The 17307-nt window shown below is 34.7% G+C and overlaps 1 protein-coding gene across 3 annotated transcripts in view; it reads left to right on the forward strand.

The window, feature by feature from the left end:
- Slc12a6 (solute carrier family 12 member 6) overlaps positions 1 to 17307 on the forward strand; it is a 94175-nt gene that overhangs the window by 53201 nt on the left and 23667 nt on the right. For all 3 annotated transcript variants that reach the window (XM_027925750.2, XM_071608061.1, XM_027925752.2), the window contains 7 exons: positions 7411 to 7505; positions 10102 to 10233; positions 11239 to 11385; positions 12835 to 12889; positions 13401 to 13531; positions 14220 to 14461; positions 16417 to 16631. In XM_027925750.2, coding sequence (XP_027781551.1) covers positions 7411 to 7505; positions 10102 to 10233; positions 11239 to 11385; positions 12835 to 12889; positions 13401 to 13531; positions 14220 to 14461; positions 16417 to 16631 — 1017 coding nt within the window. The remainder of the gene's footprint in view (positions 1 to 7410; positions 7506 to 10101; positions 10234 to 11238; positions 11386 to 12834; positions 12890 to 13400; positions 13532 to 14219; positions 14462 to 16416; positions 16632 to 17307) is intronic.

A 17307-nucleotide genomic window follows, 5' to 3' on the forward strand; every position in this document is an offset into this window, starting at 1 on the left:
GGGAAATTTTGCCTCCCCAGGATATTTAGAAATGTTTAGATACTTGTTTGTTTTGAGATAGGTACTACCAGGCTGGCCTGGAACTTGTGATCCTCCTGAGTAGTTGCAATTATAGGTGAATACCACTGTGCCTGTCTTGTTTGTAGATTTTTTATTTATTTTTTTTAGTTGTTGATGGACCTTTATTTTATCCATTTATTTATATGTGGTGCTAAGACTCAAACCCAGTGCCTCACACATGCAAGGCAAGCACTCTACCACTGAGCCACAACCACAGCCCCAGGAGATGATGATGATGATGATGATGATGATGATGATGATGATGATGATGATGATTTGTACCAGGGATTGAATCCAGGGGTGCTTAACCACTGAGACATATCCCTAGCCCTTTTATTTTTTATTTTGAGACAGGGTCTTGCTGAGTTGCAGAGGCTGGCTTTTAACTTGGGGTCCTCCTGCTTCAGCCTCCCAAGAGGCTAGGATTACAGGCATGTGCCACCACACTTGGCCTGGAGGCATCTTTGATTGTCACTACTTGGAGATGCAACTGGCATATGAGTAGAGGCCAAGAATGCTCTTAAACATCCTATAAGACTGTCCTTATACCAAATAGTTATTTAGTTCAAACATTCAGTAGTAAGCTTGAGAAACCTCCTCCTAAAGTAATTCTAAGGAATGTATCTCAGGAAAAAAGGAAAGTGATCCCAAAAGCCTAGTAGTCTGAAATGCAGCAAAGAGCACTGAACAAATGAAATGGTAGACGTGTACCTTGAACACAAATAATTGTTACCCTATAAAATAATTTTAATATCTTATTTGTGAGGTTTAAAATACTTCTATAAATATTGGATAGCAATATTGGATAAGTTAGGAAGAGAGTTGGAACTGAAGGGCTCAAAAGTCTTCATGTGGTTTGGGAGAACATTATTGTTTAGTCTCATTTAATAATTTGTTTTAAGTGAAATATATCCTTAAGTAAAACCTTAAGGAGAATAGTTAAAAGGATAGAAATAGAGTGAGGAACTAGAGAAAAGAATGGAATAAGAGGGAAACAGACCAAAAATTTCAGAAAGGAAGAGAGTGGCAGAGAAAGAATGAAAATAAAACAGAGAAAGAAAAAGAATAAGATCATGGCATTTGCAGGGAAATTGATGGCATTAGAGAAGATTATACTATGTGAAGTTAGCCAATCCCAAAAAAACAAATGCCAAATGTCTTCTCCCTCCCAAAATGGGGTTGGGAGGGAGAGCAAGGGAGGAAGATTACCTCTAGATAGGGAATAGGGGTGCGAGGGAAAGGGAGGGAGAAGGGGAATAGCATGGATGGTGGAAGGAGACCCTCATCATTATACAAAATACATATATGAAGATGTGAATTTGGTGTCAACATACCTTATATACAATCAGAGATATGATAAATTGTGGTATAAAGGTGTATTAAGAATTGTAATGCAAAAAAAAATAATAAGAGAGCTCATGTATAATGGCATAATTTGGCGTGAACATACTTTAAATACAGAGTTACGAAAAATGGTGTTGTGAATGGATAATTATGATTGTAATTCATTACACTATTGTCATGTATGTAAGAAATAAAAAAAAACAGAGAAATAACTCAATAAATGGGCCAACGAACTGAACAGACACTTCTCAGAAGAGGATAAACAATAAGTCAACAAACATATGAAAAAATGTTCAACATTCTAGTAATTAGAGAAATGTAAATGAAAACTACTCTAAGATATCATCTCACTCCAGTCAGAATGGCATCTACCAAGAATACAAACAAAAATAAGTGTTGGCGAGGATGTGGGGGAAAAGGTACACTCACACATTGCTGGTGGGACTGCAAATTGGTGCCAACCTGGAAAGCAGTATGAAGATTCCTTGGAAAACTGGGTATGGAACCACCATTTGATCCAGCTATTCCTCTCCTCAGACTATACCCAAAGGACTTAAAAACAGCATACCACAGGGACACAGCCACATTCAGTGTTTATAGTAGTACAATTCACAATTGCTAATTGTGGAATCAACCTTGATGCCTTTCAGTGGATGAATGGATAGTGAAACTTTGGTATATATACACAGTGGAACATTAACTCAGTATTAAAAGAGAATAAAATCATGGCATTTGCAGATAGATGGATGAAGTTGGAGAATATAAAATGCTAAGTGAAGCAAGCCAATCCCACAAAAACAAAGGCCAAATGTTTTCTTTGATATGAGGATGCTGACTCATAATGGCAATGAGCTGGGGGGAACATGGGAGGAATGGAGGAACTTTAGATAGGTCAAAGGGAAGGGAGGGGGCAAAGGAGTACGAATGGTGGTGGAATGAGTTAGACATCATTACCCTAAGTATATGAAGACACAAATGGTGTGAAAATACTTTGTGTACAATCAGTGACTTGAAAAATTGTGCTTTATATGTATAGTATGAAGTGAATTGCATTCTGTTATCATGTATAACAAATTAGAATAAATAAATAATTTTTTAAAAAAGAAACAATACGTTCTCATCACTTCAAATTTTTATTTTGTATTTGCTGAAAAATCTCTTTTTAGACTTATTGGGACATAGATTTTTATTGCTTATTATTCCTGTGCATATATAAAAAGGAAAAAAATTCCTGGGGAAAAAAAAAGAAAAAGATAGTAGAACCCAGTCCATATGTATTAGTAATGTGACAGTTTAAAAAGGTTTCCAGATTTCTAAAAATTTGCCTAACTGCTAGGGATCTAGCTCAGAGTAGAGCTCTTGCCTAGCATGTGCAAGGCCCTGGGTTCTGTCCCCAGCAGAAAACACACACATACATTTAATGGGATTGGGGATATAGCTTAGTAGCAGAGCACTTGCCTAGCATGTGTGAGACCCTGGGTCCCATCCCAGCACTACAAAAAAAAATCTTTTTTTAATGCTACCTAAACAAATTATGAGATAATAAGTGTGTGTATTGCTTAAGCCAATAAATGTGGGGGCAATTTTTTGCACAAAAATTAATAACTGAACAATGCATGTATGTTTTTAAATTGTTGTACCTTCTTAGCAAATTAGACCTTATTATTTAGTTATCTTCTAATCTTTAAGTTTTTCTCTTGAACACAGGTTTATCTGAGTAACAAAATTATACCAGCTTTTTTTTCGGGGGGGGGGGGGGTATTTGTGTGGTGTAACTCAACTTTCAACGTTTTGTATGTCCTTATATTATGTCTCTAATAAACACCATGTCTGGATTTTGCTATTTAAACCAATCCATCAATCTTTATATTTTTTACTAGTGAATTTTAGTCTGTTTACATTATTATAATTATTGGTAATACTGATATATTTGAATCATTTTGCTATCCTAAATTATTTATCCCATTTTTCCGGCCTCTTTATAAGATTTTTACTTGACAAAAAGCCATATGTATTAACCCAAATGATGAAAAAAATAAAACAATAGCACACTCTTATATCACTCTCTCCTGGCTCCAACCTCCCTCATGTTTATTTTCTAAAATAGATCTATCAGAAAAAGAGGGACAGGTGTCACAGTGGCATGCAAATGTAGTCCCAACTATTTGGGAGGTTGACGCAGGAGGATCGCTTGAGTCCAGGTGTTTGGGGTGGAAGGAAGGAGGTAGAAAAGGAGGGAACTATTCAATAAGTGAATTTGGAAGAACTGTCTGTTGGCTAACTACATGATCTGACTCCAACATACCTTTCTAACTACACTTTCCTTTCCTTACTCTACTTCAGTTATATTATCCTTCCTGTTTAATGAATTTACCAAGATTTTTTTTTGCTTTAAGATCTTTTGAAATTGCTTTTCTCTCTGCCTGAAATGCAGGCTTTCCCTTACCATCCTATGCTAAGATTGTGCTGCATCCTGTTCATATCCACTCACAATAGACAGTTGTGTGCATCTCTTCTCAAAACAATTTTCACTGTATTCACATAAGTAGTTTGAAATTGGTTATGTGTGAGTAATTACCCTACAGAAATTGGCAGATATTATAAATCTGGGATAGGTTGCTTGGTTGGTTTTGATTCTGGAGAGCCTGCTTTAGAAGACACTAATGATTTTGATTAAAGTTGCCCTCCCCACAACCCCCCCCAGTCATGGTGTACCCCAGTACCTGTTACATTATTTTCTTCATTGAATTTAGCACTTCTTGAAATGCTTTTTAAACTTGTATATTTTCTGTCTTCTGTGACTTCAGTATAGGCAGAGTGAAAGCAGGGTCTCATTGCCTTGTCCACTACTATATCTCCAGAATAGCACCCAGCACATTATAGAAATTTAATAAATATTTGATTTAATTGAATAAATGAATCATTCAGAAGTGGTAATCATTTAAACTGTGTCATTTAGTAGCCACTAAAGAAAGAAAGAAATTACATTTTCCTTTTTTTAATAATTTTTTATTTTGGAAAATACCAAAGGTATAGAAAAGTGGAATACCTTAATGAACTTCCATAAACCCATTACCCAGCTTTAGCAGCATTTCCAAGCTTTTCATATTTCCACTTATATTTTTCCTACAATATTTTTTTTCTTCAGATTTTTTATTGGTGCATGATAATTATGCAAAATGATGGGATTCATTGTTATATATTTGTACACAATTTAACAATATAATTTGGTTAATTTTGTCCCACAGTACCTCCCCTTTTCTTCTCCTCCTTCTTCTTGATCTTCTTATATTCTACTGATCTTCCTTATATTTTTATGAGATTCCCCCACCCTCTTTTTTTCCTCTAGCTTCTACATATGAGAGAAAACATCAGACCCTTGACTTTTTTAAAATATTTTTTTTTTGTTGTAAATGGACACAATACCTTTATTTTATTTTATTTATTTTTATGTGGTACTAAGGATCAAACCCAGTGCCTCACATGTGGTAGGCAAGTGCTCTACCACTGAGCCACAAGCCCAGCCCTGACCCTTGACTTTCTAAGTCTGGCTTATTTCACTTAACATGTGTTTCCTTCAAATGGCATAACTTCATTTTATTTATAACTGAATAAAACTCCATTCTATATATATACCACATTTTGTTTATCCATTCATCCACTGACAGACACCTAGGCTGCTTCCATAATTTGTTGTGAATTGTGCTGTAATTGTGCTGTAAATATGGGTGTACATGTATCACTGTAGTATGCTGCCTAGAATATTAAAGAAAATCCCAGGCATCATACGGTTTTACTTACCCCCTTAAAAAATACCTGGCATGTATTCAAATTTCTCTGTTTTGAAAGTATCTTTCTATATTTGAATTGTTTATGTCAGGATCACATCTTTTTTAAAAAATTGTTTTCACAATACCTTTATTCTATTTATTCATTTGTATGTGGTGCTGAGAATCGAACCCAGGACCTCACACACGCTAGGCAAGCACTGTGCTGCTGAGCTATAGCCCCAGCCCCAAAGTTCACATCTTAATAATTGATTGTTATATCTCAAATCTATGAGAGTTCACTTTTTTTTTGGGTTAATGACATTTGCTGAAGAAATAATATTATTTGTCATGAATTTGATGATTATATCCTTGTGGTGGCATTAATTTAACATGTTCATCCTTTGTGGTGTGTGTGTATGTGTGCATGTGTTTGTGTGTAAGAGAAAACTGGTAGTTAGATGTGCAGGCTTAATTAGATTCAATTTCCATCCTTTTCATAATATAGCATAGGTTGTACAGTGTGCTTTTCATTGTGTTACAGTAAGACATTGTCTTGTCCTACTTTCAGTGGGCTCTGTACCACCCTGGTCCACCAATTGTAAGGTTCTGCCTCAGCCCTTTCCCTAATGATTTTAGCAACTATTGATGATCCTTCCCTAGATCTATTATTTTCAAAGGGGTTGCAAATTATTCTCTTTTTCTCTAAGTCTTATCATTCCATCTATCATAAATTAGCTACAATGCTTCTAAAATGAAGTTTTCTTTTAGCAATTTAGTTATCCTGAAGTACAGTTGGAATAAGAAAGAGAGTGTAATTACTTGATTCTTTCCTTCTACTGTTTTCAGAGTTCTGTGTTGTTTTCTTAACAACTCTGCAAAGGTGATTAATTTTTTAAAGTATCATTTTGGATACTTCTTGTGTCTGCATTTCAGATCATTTCTTTTTTTTAGTACTTATCCCACTTTTGGCCACTAGGACTCCTTATTTTTCTATTCTCTCCTGCTAGATTATATAACTTTTACACAATAAAAAACAAAGTTAAGGAGATAATCAACACAAACTTTGCTGTCTTGGGCGCTCAGTATTTTTTTTTTCTTCACAGCTGGTTCATCAAATTTCCACTGAGTGCCTCTTTTAATATTAAAAAAAAAAAAGTGGAAGAAGGTCCATACATGGTGGCACATGCCTATAATCCCCAGCTACAGGAGGCTGAGGCAGAAGGATGACAAGTTTGAGGCCAGCCTAAGTAACTTAGCAAGACTTGGTTCCAAAATAAAATTTGAAAGGGCTGGGGGTATAGCTCACTGGTAGAGTAATTGCCCATCATGTGCAAGACCCTGGATGCAATACATAGTACCAAAAATAAGCAAATAAGTCAGAGAGATTTTTCTTTCCTTATTTACAGCAACAGTGTTATTTCAGTTAGCTTTTTTGCTGCTGTGACTAAAAGACCTAACCAGAACAACTGTAGAGGAGAAAAAGTTTATTTGGGGGCTCATGGTTTCAGAGATCTCAGTACATAGACAGCAGGCTCCATTCCTTGGGACTCCAGGTGAGGCTGAACATCATGGTGGAAGAGTGTGGCAGAGGGAAGCAGCTCACATGATGAAAGAGAGACTGACTGACTGACTTCACTCACCAGATACAAAATATATACCCCAAAGGCATGCCCCTAATGACCCACCTTCTCCAGACAACTTTACCAGCCTCAGCTACCACTCACTCACTCCCATCGGAGAATTAATTCATTGATTGGGTTAATGCTGTCATAACCCGATCATTTGTCCTCTAAACCTTACATTGTCTCATACATGAGCTTTTGGGGGACATATCACATCCAAACCATAACAAGTGTGTAAAGTAGCCCAGTACTGTATTGTACATTGAGTAGGCACTTAATAAATGTACTATTTTTTTTTCTCATCCTGGATTGAGGCAACTTTAGGAATGAGTCATTATAGGCTAGAATCCTCAAAGTATAGTGTCTCCAAAGGTTTTTTATTTTTTTTGTATCAAAAAAAGGAATGACCCACATTTATTTATTAAAGGTTTGCTTTTACTCCTTTTGGAAAGATAGCCACATTTTCCACGCAATGCTGATTGAATTCTGTTACTCTTACATTAAATCTAAATGTGAAAATTAGTTATATTAATACAGAGGCAACACACAGGTATTTGGTACTGATACTTCTTCAATGCTAATGAGAAACTAACTTGGTTTACCCTTTGTTCCAGATGATGGGCATAAGAAAGCTCGAAATGCTTACCTCAATAATTCCAATTTTGAAGAAGGAGATGAATATTTTGATAAAAACTTGGCACTCTTTGAGGTAATACTTTGGAGAAAACTATGGACAGAGACTTAAGGAACAGAAATTTCAAGATAAGACATTTTCTGTCCCATTTGGTTTTAAAATAGTACAAACTGGATAATATAATAAACAATGTTAAAATAAAATATAGTAGTTAGGGCGGGAGTTGTGGCTCAGTGGTAGAGCACTTGCCTAGCACATGTGAGGCACTAGGTTCAATTCTCAGCACCACAAAAATAAATAAATAAATAAAGGTATTGTGTTCATCTACAACTAAATTTTTTCTTAAAATATAGTAGTTATTGTTATAACTTGTAATTGTTAATTTTGTCTGTATAATCTAATTGTAGCATGTACCCATTAAATCACATTTCTATGAAGTAAGGGAGAAAAGTCACATGAAGAATGTTGCAATCTAGCTTTTCTATGATTTAAATATTTACATTGGAATAATTTTCTAAGTATAAAGCAGTGTATTTCTTAATGCTGTTTGAGGAAAGTGTTATTTATCTTATAATTAAACAAAAACCACTGAGGAAGAGGCTGCAAGTTAAGGAGGACTTGTAGTACAAACCTTGAAATTTTTTAAAGTTATTTTGAAATATATATTATTATTAACTGTAGTTACCATGTTGTGTAGTAGATCTGAAAACATTCCTTCTAACTGAACCTTTATGCCTTACCCTGTGACTAACATCTCCCTCTTCTGCCCTCAGCCTCTGGTAACCACCATTCTACTCTATAAGTTCAACTTTTTTAGATTATGCATATAAGTAAGGTCATGTGGTATTTTTCTTATTTCACTTAGCATAATGAAAAGGACTTAGATAAGATTATCTAAGATAAAATATAATCTAATTATATTTTTACTATATGTCTTATAGGTTAAGGACAAACGTTTGTGATTAAACAAAATATCCACCTCAGACCTTTGTTTGAAGGAAGCTGAAAGGAAATACTATTTTAAAAAAATATATTAGGAGATATGACACTTGAATCACTGTCCAAAGCCAGACAAAGGTGGTGGTAGACTAATTACCATATGGTTGGGGATATAGCTCAGTGATAGAGCATTAGCTTAGCATGCACGAGACCATGGGTTCCATCCCTAGCACAGCAAATAAATATATATATAGATAGATAGATAGATAGATAGATAGATAAAATGATAGTAATTGCTATAAATGTTAGTAGCCCCCACAAAAGGGGGTGTTATAGTTAAGGATCATATTACCAATATTCTTTTCTAGGTTGCATTATTTTGTTTGCACTGTAGATAAAGTTTCATAGCTACTAAAAAGAATAATGAGTTTTCATTTAAGAGTGTTATATGTAGGGGATTGAGGGTATAGCTCAATGTTACAGCACTTGCCTAGCAAGCATGTGGTCCTGGGTTTGATCCCCAAAACCACAAAATAAAATAAAAATTTCTAAGCATAAAACAGCATGGAGTTTCTTCAAAAAATTAAAAATAGAATTCTTACATGATCTAGCAATTCCACTTCTGGGTATATATTCCAAAGGAAATGAAATCATTATGCCAAAGAGATATCTGCACTCCCTATTCATTATAGTATTATTCACAATAGCCAAGATATGTAATCAACTCTTAAGTATTCTCAATGGACAAATGGACAGAGAAAATATGGTATACATACACAATGTAATAGTTTACTATTTACTTAAAAAAGAAGGAAATCCTGTCGTTGGTCACATGGATGAATCTGGACAACCTTATATTAAATAAAATGAGCCATGCACAGATAGACAAATACTACATAATGTCTATTTATACAATACTACTTAATGTGGAATCTGAAAAAGTCAAACTCATAGAAGTATAAAACAGAATGGTAGTTACCTGGGGCAGAGATAGGACTGACAGGGAGATGTTAGTCATAGAGTATAAAGTTTTAGTGAGACAGGAGGAATAAGTTTTTCAGATTAGTTTATATAACATTATGACTATAGTAAATATATTCTCAAAAATTACTCGAGGGCTGGGGCTGTAGCTCAGTGGCAGAGCACTTGCTTAGTATATGTAAGGCACTGAGTTTGATCCTAAGCACCACATAAAAAAATAAATAAAGGCATTCTGTCCATCTACAACTACAAAAAAAAAAAAAAAAAAAAACCTTTTTAAAAAAATTTCTCAGCAGATTTTAAATGGTCTCACCACAAAAAAAATAATATTTGAGGCAATGTATATGCTAAGTAGCTTGATAAAATCTTTTCACAGTGTATGCACATATCAAAACATGTTACCCATAAGTACATAAAATTTTAATTTATGCCTTAAAAATAATTTTATAAGGATTTAGTGACCTGATTAAATACTGCTTTTTGTTTTGTTTTTATTTTTTGTGGTGCTGGGTGATCAAACCCTGGGCCTTGAACATGCAAGGCAAGTACTCTATCACTGAGCTACATTTTCCAGCTCCTTTGTGATCTTTTAAATATGAGGGACAAATAGTTTCATTAATAAATTTTCTTAAAATATTTACATGTGAAATATTTTCTCATTTACTTTGCAGTTTTATGGTCGAAAGTTTATTTTGATCCTTATTGTCAGTGTTCTTCACAACTCATTTCTTCCATATTTCTGACTTTACAGGAAGAAATGGACACCAGACCGAAAGTATCTTCTCTCCTTAACCGCATGGCCAATTACACTAATCTAACACAAGGAGCAAAGGAACATGAAGAAGCAGAAAACATCACTGAGGGGAAAAAGAAGCCCACCAAGGTGAGGCCTTGGAATAACAAGGATAAATTTTAAAAGCCCTATACATAAGAAAGGGGGAAAGATCCATGGCATCATTCTGTGTTCAATAATTATTTATTAAATGCTTGATATATGATCGGAACTATTCTGGGCACTGTTGTCAGCACAGGCAGTACTTGTGGTGTCCCTGCTGTTATGTAGGGAGATAGTCCTTAAACTGTTGTAACTCTGTTAAAGTATATTACATATTAAGTGTTGATTAATGCTTTTAAAAGTTTAATTAAGGTTACAGAGACTAAGACTGATAAAGGAGCCAGACAGATGAGTTTGCTAATTGAGGTAGGCTGGACAGAGAAAGTCCTTCTGAGAAGGTGATATTTGAACAGAGACCTAACTATATGAGGGAATGAGCCATGTGGGAGCGAATAGCATAACAAGTGTGTCCACACCCATCTGCCAAAGCCATCTATCTATAGTGAAGCGTTTTTTAAATACTAAATACCAGTTTTTCTAAAATATGAGACAATATGTATAATTTAACATTCTAATTGTTTAGCTCTTTCTTTGAAAGGGATAAAATGATCTTCATTTTTCCATCTATTTCATTTTCTAACTACTATAATGAATTTTACCCAATTCGAAAGGATTTCCATGAGGTCATTATTCCATTTTTAAATGAAAAGAGAAATCTAACAGCTCTAAACAACAGAAATTTTTAAATTGTTGAGGGCCACATTCCTGAATATAATAAACACATGAGAGCCTATGCAAAATAAAAATGTGTATCTCTAAGAATATTAGAAATACAGTGACAGACTTTTCTAGAGATTTATATATGTCTTTTTGAAGATATTACTTAAATTTATTATCTCTGCTTTAAGATAAACATGGTCATTAGGAAGCAAGTTTTTATAGAAAAGATTAAAAAATAAAATGGTAGCAAATTGCAAAAAAGAAAAGTAAAAGAATAAGAACATCTCATGGCTGACTATATAATTTTTCTTTTGTCTATATCTTTCTTTCCAGACTCCCCAAATGGGTACTTTCATGGGTGTCTACCTCCCATGTCTACAAAACATTTTTGGAGTAATTCTCTTTCTACGCCTTACATGGGTGGTGGGCACAGCTGGAGTTCTTCAGGCGTTTGCAATTGTCCTTATCTGCTGCTGCTGTGTAAGTCCCACATTGGCTTTTGGAGGTCACTTAGAGCACTGCGAGTTCTCAGGAGTATATGCACTTGACTTCTTTGGGAATAAAATAAAGACTACTTGGAAAGAATCATGATCTCAACAGTAGGGACTATTCTGATATTAAAATCTAAAGGATTTTCATTTATTTAGTGTCTGTTATTCACCGATGTACTAGAAATTACAAAACAAGACCTCAAGTGGAAGTAGAAGATAAAAGTCCCTATCTTCAAAGAATTCAGAATCTAAATAATTGGAGCTTAGTAACACAAAAGTTTTGACAGAAGATGTTTTAGAAAACATCTTCTTTGGTGAACTATTCCAATAGGTCCTGAAAAAAAATATTGACAATTATTTGAGTGGGGGTGAGGTGTTTCTGGTTTGGGTTTGGTTTAGTTTTGAAGTCTCTTCCAAAAGGGAAGAGACTTTCCTAGAAATTCAGTTGTTCTTTCCAGGTCTTCTTTCCTTCTATATTGAGAACATCCTGATCTTCCACTAACTTAAACTCCTATTTTTATGTATCCCAGCCATACTTATCAATTTTATTATAGGTTTCTACTGTCGTCTTTTATTCCTGTCACCATTATGCCCTCCCAGAGCATCATGCTTAGCTGAGTAGTTGAGTATTATACAAAGCAGGTTAAGTGGATATAGCCCATATCATTAATAACTTAATGGTACTACCTTTTTTTTCTTTTCAGTTTCACAGACTTGAAATGTCAATACCATATTTTTGACTCCTTGGTTGCCTTTTATATCTAATCAGCTACAAAGAGCAATCACTCTCTCTTAAATTTCTTAGGTGCAACCCTTCCTTTTCATTTACACTACCACCATTGCAGTTTTATCCCTCACTTAACTTCTGCAGTAGCCTACTAACCAGTCCCTCTGCCTCCAGGTACTCCCTATCTGCAGGCCATTCTACATTCTGCTACTAGGTAATGTTTTTAATCAGTTCTTAGATGCTCAAAAAGTTTTCATCAGTTCTTTTTTATTGACTGTTGTTCTTTTATCATAGCTACAAAATAGCTTGGTATCATAGCTGTAGTCAGGTTCTAAGCTATTTTCCAAAATTTTTTCCATAGTAAATTCTTTTTAATTTACTCTTTTGAATTTGCTATGTAGGCTTTGTTTTCTGTTTAATTAGGAGATCCAGGGTGGGATCATTTGTTCTTAATAGCATCTTATCTACTGAGTACAATGTTAAGGACATATTAACTGTACATGCCAAATAACAGTAGTGTGATTAGTGTAATGAGTTGAATGAGTTGAACCATATTGTCACATTTCCAAACCATTAGGTATACAGCAACTTCTCCCATAAAAGTAAAAATAGTTAAATGTTTAATACATACCCTGAGGGCTATAGATAGGAAAGTATTATAGAAATTTCAGTCTTACCCCATAACAATATTCTCCTTCTCTTTCTCTACAGACAATGTTGACTGCTATCTCCATGAGTGCCATTGCCACTAATGGAGTAGTGCCAGGTCAGTAGGCCAAGCTTGGATTTCAGTGATTCTTGGTGATTACTGTATGCATAAAGCCAGAGGTGCAAACTTCCAAGGAACAGAATACTCTTTAGGCTGTTGTCCTATACTACAATAGAGTTAGCAGTCTACAGGTCATAGAAACTAATACTGTTTGACCTTAGGGTACCTTCTTTAAAATTTATTTTCTAGACAGTTGCTTTAATTTCAGTCACACTCTTAGCTTCTTCTAGTTAGAATGTATTTTATTAGACAATCTCATATCTGAAGTAAAATCCCTGATTTCTTCCTTATACTGACATTAGATGTCAATATATATCCTACAATCAAGGCTTTGTCTATTACTTCCCTCTAGCAAATCTTTTTTTTTTTTTTTTCACATTTAGGATTTTCAAAAGCTTGAGACATTTGAAGGATCATGTGTATGTTTATTGTTCCTATTTATAACTTTTTATATTCCTTTTACTAATACTTTCTCTTTATCCTGTTCATCTTCTATTTTGTCTTTTAGCTGGGGGCTCATACTTTATGATTTCCCGGGCACTGGGTCCCGAGTTTGGCGGGGCTGTTGGCCTCTGCTTTTATCTTGGTACCACATTTGCAGCAGCCATGTACATCCTTGGTGCCATTGAAATTTTTCTGGTAAGTAATGTCTTAACTTGTAGTCTACAGTATAGAAAAGATATAGATTTGGGCTTATTTTGTTATTCAGTATCAGTGTTTCAAGACATCAGTTATAGAAATCAGTGAGGTGGTTACTAGCTCATTTCTTGGTTCTCACTATGAATAGGAAGCAGAAAAGTTGAGGTATCCTTTGCCGGCTTATCCCTTCCCTCCACTTGATCACTGCCACTCTGCTGCCTCAGTCAAGGAGTTAATGTCTAATTAATTAATTGAAACAGGAGGCAAAACATGTGCCAATGGGGAAATAGTAAAATGCAGCTTTTTAAATATATATATAATAAATATATTAAATATATATAAATAAATAAAAATATATCTCCCAGTGAAATAAAATGTTTCAATTTCTCTATTCACTGAGACATATTTTTTTATTTACAGTAATGACAGAAGAAGCAGGGCTCAAAATAATAATTATTTTATATATTCCTTTGAATAAAAAATATCAACTTGTTCCTTTTTTCCATTTGGAAATATAATTATTCAAGGAAAAAAAATTCATGATATCCCATTTCTGTAGGCATTTTAGATCCAAATAGGAATTAAGCTAATTCTCCAGTCATTTTTTGTTTTAGCTTTGCTTTTCCTTCAGGTCTTTTATGTGATTATTTTGAAATGATCTCATTTTCTACTTTTTTTGGCCTACCAGGTATATATCGTCCCCCGGGCTGCCATCTTTCGCAGTGATGATGCACTCAAGGAATCAGCAGCCATGCTAAATAACATGCGTGTCTATGGCACAGCCTTTTTGGTCCTCATGGTATTGGTGGTTTTCATCGGCGTACGCTATGTGAACAAGTTTGCCTCACTTTTCCTGGCTTGTGTCATTGTGTCCATTTTGGCCATCTACGCTGGAGCCATCAAGTCTTCTTTTGCCCCACCACACTTCCCGTATGTCTGTCTCTTGGTCTAGTCATCACTGGGGAGTCATTGACAGTATCTGGTGATGTGATAATTTAAATCAGAATTTCATGGAGTCACCTGAGATTTCTCTGTTGGCCCAGTTATCTGTCAGGAAGCCTCCCAGAAAATTAAGTCCTGTTGATCTCTTCTTCCTTATGTCCTAAGCATAAAATTAGCAGCTATGGTCATCATTCAAATAAATATTAGGTTTTCTTCACAATAGTAGTGATTGCACATATTTGAACTATTCATGAAGGACTTTAAAAGTGTAGTCATTGCCAGCAAACTTTAAGGTATTTAATTGTTGAAAAATCAATAGTCAAAAGAACTCTAAATTGTTTAATTAATTAATTTTTTTATCCTGTCTTAGAATAAATTCCTGCTAAGAAGTTATAGTTATAAAATAAGCAGAGCCAGGAATAGTAGCACTCTCCTATAATCACAGCGACTTGAGATGCTGAGGCAGAAAGATCACAAGTTTGAGGGTATTTGTAATCTTATTTTTTTGAAAATAATTTGAAAAATTATCTGGATGCTCTAGAAATCAAACTCCTTAGTTCTATGTTGATTTAACAAGATTACAGAAAAATTAGGGGGTTTTTTTAACTCTTTTTTTTCTGAACACAATATATTTATTTTCATATGGTGTTGAGGATTGAATCCAGTGCCTCACGCATGCGAGGCAAGCGCTCTACCACTGAGCTACAACCTCAGCCCCGAAAAATTGCTTTTATATGTTGAAAAAAAAAATAAAAACAGGTCCAGTGAAGTTAATGACTTTGCCCCCAAAATAATTAATGTCAGAGCAAGAAAACGAACCTGATTTCCCAACTTTGGTCCAGTATTCCTTCTGTGTCATGCTACATGATGTCAGTAACAAATTCCATCAAAAATTTTTCTTCTGTTTATTAGTTACTATAAAATAGCTAAAGATCTTTTTTAGAGGCATAGAAGTTCTAAAGGCAATATTATTCTGCATCTTACCTTGGGAAATTTCATTTTGCCTCAGGTTATCCTTTGGGGTTTCTTAACCCATCTTTTTTGGTTAATAAGAAAGTCATAATACATGGTATTTTCTTTAAAATCCAGCAAAACAAAATGAAAAACCTAGAGAAATACCCAAAACAAAACGGGGAACTGTTGAGAGTTGTTGAATTTGAGTAACAGGTATATGGAAGTGTGTGTGTGTAATCACTTTGTAGTTTTTAAAAGTTCTACCTAATAGGTATTTTAACCATGGGTATATTTATTCTTTATTTGTATTATTTTTTCTGGATAGAAGAAAAGTAAATTAGAAGGGAAGAAAAAATATTTATATTACCTTTAAATATCCTCACTCCCACTGGGTCTAGGCTTATGTTCAAAATCAGTTTTCTATTAGGCCACAGAGGGATGTGCTTTTTAATTTTAGCCAACCTGTCTTCCTCACAACCATAACCAGAAGGTTTAACGTTTCCAAGAGGATGTCAAGAATTTAAGACTTTACTAAGCGAAAAATGAAAAAAAAAAAAAAAAAGACCATTTTAAAAATAAGAATGAAAAGATTCTAGGATTCTTTCTGATTTAACAATTGATTTGTAGCCTAACATTTTTTGGAAGATGAGTCAGCATAGTTTCTTCTGATTGTTCTTGTTTGAGTTGTATCGCTGCCACCAATCACTTGTATGACCTTGGGCAAAATATTGTATTACCTTAAACTTCAGTTCCTCCATCCACAGAACAGAAATATTAATACATTGCAAGATCCCTATAAGGATTATTTGGTGGTAACTATAAGTCATCATTCACAATGCTACTCAATAAATATCATTTCCTCTCCTACCTATGACAGAATAAGCTCTCACTACTGAGATTTTTTTTTCCCCTTTACTGACCTGTTTCCTTTTTTAAAAATGTGTGTGTGTGTTTTCTTGTTGATCTTCTCCCCATTTGTTTTCACTTAGGGTTTGCATGCTGGGTAATCGTACCCTTTCATCAAGACACATTGATGTTTGCTCTAAGACCAAGGAAATTAACAATATGACGGTACCATCAAAGTTGTGGGGATTCTTCTGTAACTCAAGTCAATTTTTCAATGCTACCTGTGATGAATACTTTGTTCACAATAATGTCACTTCAATCCAGGGCATTCCTGGGTTGGCTAGTGGTATAATTACAGGTAAGTTAGTGGGTTGTTAGACATGGATAAATAGACTTCTCTTAGGAAAATAGACTTTTTCTCATGTTATATTCTTTTATTGTCCATGAAGACATATGGCCATGATGGGACTTCCTGTCTTAAGCTCTCAGCACACAGCTCTTAATTCAATATATTTCTACTTTCCTCTTAGAAAAATTGTGTAAGACTCCCTTGCAGAGAGTTATCTATTAAAATATATGTCCCTCTGAGGACAGAGCTGACTAAAATATTTTGTGTATATTCTCTGTCTGCTGTCTGTGTCTCTGTCTTTCTGTCTCTCTCTCTCTGCCTCTGGCTCTCTTTGAGACAGAGTCTTGCTATGTTGTGCAGTCTGGCCTCCAACTTCTAGGCTCACATGTTCCTCCTGAATCGGTCTTCTCTGTAGCTGGGGCTACAGGCACATGCCACCACATCCAGCTTTGTGTATTCCTGAAAAATTGCCAGTGTTCCTCCTGCAGTGACAGTTAAAATAGAACTGTTTTAATGTCACTACACCCACACATGTGTTTTCCTAACTCAGCTAAATTCTCAAAACTCTCGTTAAGTGACATCTACTTTAAATGTTTGGTTCATGAATTCTTTGCATGTTAAACAAGCTCACACTAAAGTGTTAGAAATAATATTGATAACTAATAAAAAAAGAATAATGGACTTT

The sequence above is a fragment of the Marmota flaviventris genome, chromosome 2 (assembly GCF_047511675.1).
Source record: "Marmota flaviventris isolate mMarFla1 chromosome 2, mMarFla1.hap1, whole genome shotgun sequence".
NCBI lineage: Eukaryota > Metazoa > Chordata > Mammalia > Rodentia > Sciuridae > Marmota > Marmota flaviventris.